Source organism: Vicia villosa, linkage group LG2, assembly GCF_029867415.1.
Source record: "Vicia villosa cultivar HV-30 ecotype Madison, WI linkage group LG2, Vvil1.0, whole genome shotgun sequence".
Lineage (NCBI taxonomy): Eukaryota > Viridiplantae > Streptophyta > Magnoliopsida > Fabales > Fabaceae > Vicia > Vicia villosa.
This window is the reverse complement of record NC_081181.1, coordinates 84206918-84212181: the sequence shown is the minus strand read 5'-3', so window position 1 is coordinate 84212181 and position 5264 is coordinate 84206918. Positions and strand designations below refer to the sequence as shown.

General features: G+C 37.9%; 1 protein-coding gene across 1 annotated transcript; it reads right to left on the bottom strand.

Annotated features, from left to right (window-relative positions):
* Positions 1–280: 280 nt before the first annotated feature.
* On the bottom strand, positions 281–2450 carry LOC131649499 (uncharacterized). The gene is made up of 3 exons (XM_058919261.1): positions 1719–2450; positions 1467–1674; positions 281–1407 (listed from the first exon to the last, which is right to left on the bottom strand). Exons 1-3 carry the CDS (start codon positions 2448–2450, stop codon positions 281–283), a joined length of 2067 nt encoding a protein of 688 aa, XP_058775244.1.
* Positions 2451–5264: the final 2814 nt, after the last annotated feature.

Sequence of the window (5264 nt, the reverse complement as noted above, 5' to 3'; positions counted from 1 at the left end):
CAGATGCAATGGACAAAGAAAAACAGATGCAAGAAACAAATAAAACTACTACAGACACAAGACTCGGACTAAGACTGGGTAAGCTTAGAGGCTAAGGCTGCTAGCAGATTCTTGATCTCAGTAGTGTCTTCTGCCTGCTTCTTGGAAGATTCTTCATATCTTTGCATCCAAGTCTTGAACTCAGCATTTGTTTCATCTTGCTATGCCAGACGACTGAATACAGTTGCTTGATTCTGCTGAAGTTCCTTCAGAGTATCCAACACTACAGAACTTGAGGGGACTACAGTTGGAGCAGAGGCTGGAACAAGTTGATCAGCAACAGGGTTCTCCTGAACCAATCGAACAACGTCTCCATGTCTCCAGTCAGAACTACAAATTCCTTAGGAGCAACCAGAGGCTTCTTTGGAGTCCAGACTATCATGGGAAGAGGATTATCAATATCCATATCATCAGAATCCAGCTCCATCTCATCAACAAACGGAGCTTCCTCCAGAGGCTTCCAGTTCACAATGGGGTGAAAATATATCCCATCACCATACTCCAGAGCCAGTCCAGAAGGACCAGGAGCAGCAGCAAGACAGTCATTCTGGAGATCCAGAAAGTCTGTTTGCACATCCTCAAAGAAAGACTTCCAGAGCTTTCTAGCGGCCACATGATCCAACTTGGAGTCATAGGCAACCTTCAGATAATCTAACCTTGTTCGTACCTTATGTTTTAATAATTGAAAACGCATATCAATAGAAGGTAGAGGTGGGGTGGTTCTGATAATAGTTATTAGCTCTTCTGGGTTGGAGATGAGATAGGGTTCAGAGGGTCTTTCAAACAGAATAGAAGAGTTTGAAGTGGATGAAAGGGGTGTAGATTCTGCTTCATTGTCAGAGTCTAAGACTACAACAACTGTTTCATATGAAGGATTTTGGGGGGTAGGTTCAGAGGGGCGAGGTTTGCAAAAGACGCAGTCAGATGATGTTGATGATGGTGATGATGGGTCAGAGAAGTTACAATATACGGAAATGTCAACTTCTGGTTGGGGATCAGATAATGGAGAGGTGGGTTGTGGTTGAGTTTCCGAAGGTGGAGGTTCAGAATGTGTGGGTTGAGCAGAGGAGAAAATGTTTTCATTTGGAAGAGCTGGGAAAATGGTGTTCAGAGGTTGTGGATTAAGAATGGGTCCAAAGGAATGTAGAGGTTGTTTGCCTTTAGATTTCGTGGAACCAGAAGGTTGAGATTTAGAGGATTGTTTTGTGGTTTTAGGTGGTTGTTTTGGTTCAGAGCCATCATGAAGAATAGAGGTATCTATATTCTCTATGTCATCTATTAGTTTCCTAATAGATTCAGAGGATCTAGGTACCTTGATAGTGTCATGAACAGGGTGATCAGAGGCAGGTTGATTTTCTAGTTGATGTTCTGTTGATATGTTATCAGAATTATTAACAGAAATAGGTAAAACTCGGTTATAGAAATACCTGAAGTCTTCTTCTTTTTATTCAGAGGCTTTAAAGGACCATCTCCAGTGGACTTTCTTTTCTCCTTCTTCTTCTTAGATGGAGCAAGATTGTCTATGGATGGAAGGACTCTGTCACTTAACCATGCTGGATCAAACCCGTAGCCATCTTTTAAGCAAGATTCCAGATAGAAGAGAACTGAGTTAGGATGTTCATTCTTGAAGAAAAGCTGTCATCCAGAGCATGAACCCTTCTGGACAGAATCTCATTTACCACTCTGGGAGGAGAGGCAATGTTTTGAATCAGTTTCATCTTCTTCAAAGTGTGAGAATTCATAGTGCTCCCATATGTTGCTTCCAGATCCTTAACAGTACCAGCATCTAACAAAGCTTGCACTATTCCCGTTTCTGTCAGAATGTCAGAAATTAGTCTTCCTAGAGGGATGATGTTTCTTTTGATCTTCTGCGATTTGAGCCTTGCTTGTTCTCTGGATTCCTTCACATGATTCCACATGTGGATGAACAGAATGTATGGAAGGTCCACCCTCTGGCCTTTCCCAATACAATACAGAATGTATTGTTGATCTTGATTCATGTAGTTTGGAGAGACAGAAGCCTTTCTGTGGTAGATACATCCCAGAAGGATCTTGTCCCAAATTCTGTATGGAGGCTTCAGATCCTTGATATTTTTAGAACTCTCTCTAGAGGTGAAGATTTCAGCATAAACAGCATCCCAGTCTGTTCTGCCTACTATTGCTCCAGCAGCACCAAAATATCCTTCCAGATTCAGCAGCCTTTTGATTAGGTTTTCTGTAATAGAGATCTCTTTTCCCAAAACGAAGGAGAGAATGGCTTTTGGGGTTAGGGTTGCGTGAATCCAAAACTCTTTCACCAATTCTGGGTAAACTGGTCCAATGAGTCGATCAAAGAACATTTCCCAGCCTTGAACTAACATATTGTTCTTGATATTGAAGTTGTGTTCTTGAAGATTATCAAAATCTACCATCATTTCACCGAGAACTTCCAACTCTGTTGTAGGAATGAGACAGGTTTTCTGAGGAGGGTTAACTGTTGGTGGTTGTTGTTGTTATGCTTGCTGAGAAGAAGATGAAGATTGTTGAACAGAAGACGAAGCCATTGATGAACAAATGAGTTTTCTGGGTTTTGGATTTTGGTTAAGACGAAAGAGAGAGCAAAAATGCATAAACGATTAAGATGATGAAGGAGTGAAAAGAGATAAAATGAAGATGAAATGAGTTTATATAGACACTAATGTGAAAATGAAATGCAATGAGGTTCTGAATGCAACGGTTACAAAATATGAATCAATTACAATTAATGCTGAAAGACGTTAGTGGAGGATAGCGTGAGATTTGAAAAGATTTTTCACAGTTACCTAAGGCAGCGTCTCATCAACTGCACGCATGCTTGTCCCTTCAGAATGAGTGAACACGTGGTCATCATCTTGGGGTAGCTGGTGACAGCTGTTTTGCTTTAACAGAAGTTCTGAATCATAATTAGGCACATGAAACGTTAGTGATAACAATTTCGGAGTATCCATATGAACATATATAATCAGAACATCTGATAGGTAAAATAAGAAAATAAATAAAGCAAAATCTTCAGACTAATCCACATATCAGATCATCTCAAAAACTTCATTCTGGACATAAATCCATATTGATGTTCTTCAGAATGAACTTAAACCTATCTTCAGCAAGGGGTTTTGTAAAGATATCAGCCCATTGATGGTTTGTATCTATAAAGTTTAAAGAAAGAACACCCTTCTGAACATAGTCCCTAATAAAGTGATGTTTAATCTCTATATGTTTAGCCTTAGAATGTAAAATAGGATTTTTAGATAAACAAATAGCAGAAGTATTATCACAGAATATAGGAATGTTACTCTCATATATCTGATAATCTTCAAGCTGACTTTTCATCCAGAGCATCTGTGTACTACATCCAGCAACATCTACATATTCTGCTTCTATGTAGAGAGTGCAATTGTTGCTTTCTTCTTGCTATACCAGGAGATCAGGTTACTTCCTAGAAATTGACAGCTTCCAGAAGTACTTTTCCTTTCAACTCTATCTCTAACGTAATCAGCATCACAATATCCTACTAAGTTGCATTCTTCAGATCTTCTGTAGACTAAACCAACATTAGTAGTACCTTTCAGATACATAAGAATTCTCTTAACAACGGTTAAGTGAGTTTCTCTAGGATCTGATTGGAATCTAGCACACAAGTAAACACTGAATAAAATATCAGCTCTAGAAGCAGTCAGATAGAGAAGAGATCCTATCATACCTCTGTAGATTTTCTGATCTACCTTCTTGCTTACCTCGTCCTTACCTAAAACGCAAGTTGGATGCACTGGTGTTTTTGCTTCTTTGTGTCATACCCCAAAATTTGCCCTCCTCTATTCACCTTCAATGGCTCTAGGTTCAAAGGACCATTCAAGTCACTTTCTCCTAATCGAGGGTCTCAAAGCTAGGGTTTGCACTTTATCAAGGGATTTTGAATTTCTAAGGCCTCAAATGGATCTCAAGATGTCTCATATGTCTCAATGTATCTCCATGTCAAAATGCAAGCTTATATTCCAAGGATTGCTCATTCAATGGCTCAGATGATCAATAATCGACTATGTTGACTTGAAAGTCAACTATAGTCAAAATACAGTCAAACTTCAAGATTTTTGGTCAACATTAAGTATGTGAGGTTATATTCATCATTTGATCAAAGGTTGATCATGATCCATCAATAGAGACTCAGAAATGAATAAATGCAAAGGTTCAAATTAGGGTTTTTATAGGACAAAGTCAACTCAACTTTGACTGATCATAACTTTCACATGGAGCATCAAAAATTTCCCAACCAAAGCCTATTTTGAAGGAAATTTGATTCTTTACAACTTTGTCTCTCACAAGCCAAAGCCAAAAATGCATCATTTGGGAGATATGGACAAAAACATTACAGGTCCTCCGAAAGGTAAACAGAAAACACCTCTTGGGACAAAGCTTATAACTTGAGCATGGAAGCTCCAGTTGAGGTGAAACCAAAAGGAGGTTTTAAAGGACTCATCAAGCTTTCTAAAAAAAATCCTAGAATGCATTCATGTGACTAAAATTGAAGAAGATACAAGGCTTAGAAGTTGGTCGATTTTGGAGAAATACATAAAAACCTAACTAAGTGACTTTGGTTTTCTTGACCAATGGGCCTAAGATGTAGATTTCAAACTTGGTTATGGGCTTTATAATGACTTCTAAAACAACTATTTTATTTTTTTAATATTTATTTTATTTACTTGAATATTAATTCATTTAAATATTAATAAATTATATAAAATATGAATAAATTGTTTTGAATCCAAGATTTGATTTTACAATTAGTTTTAATCATCTAATATATCAATTATAAATCATAAATATGTGGAAAAAGGATTGAAAATAGAATGAACTCAAAATAGTAAGTTTTGGTGGAGATTTTTTTCAAGAATCCAAATCATTTAAACATGGATTTCTCTTTAGTTTGTAAACCCTAAGTGAGTCCATATATATACCAAAACATTTAGAAGGAGGGGGGGACGAATTTGGAGGAGGGAGAACTAGGGTTGCAAGTTCAAAGAATGCAAGAAACTAGGGTATAAGCTTTCTTCACGTACAGCCGCTCTCAAGGGATTCTAAGCCTTGAATCGTCCTTTTGCACTATTCAGAAGATCATTCCCAGCAATTGTGAAGGCTAGAACGTCGCATATCATTCTCACTAAGGTTATACCGGTTTGTATCTTTCTTGGAAATTCATATTTTTCGTGCAG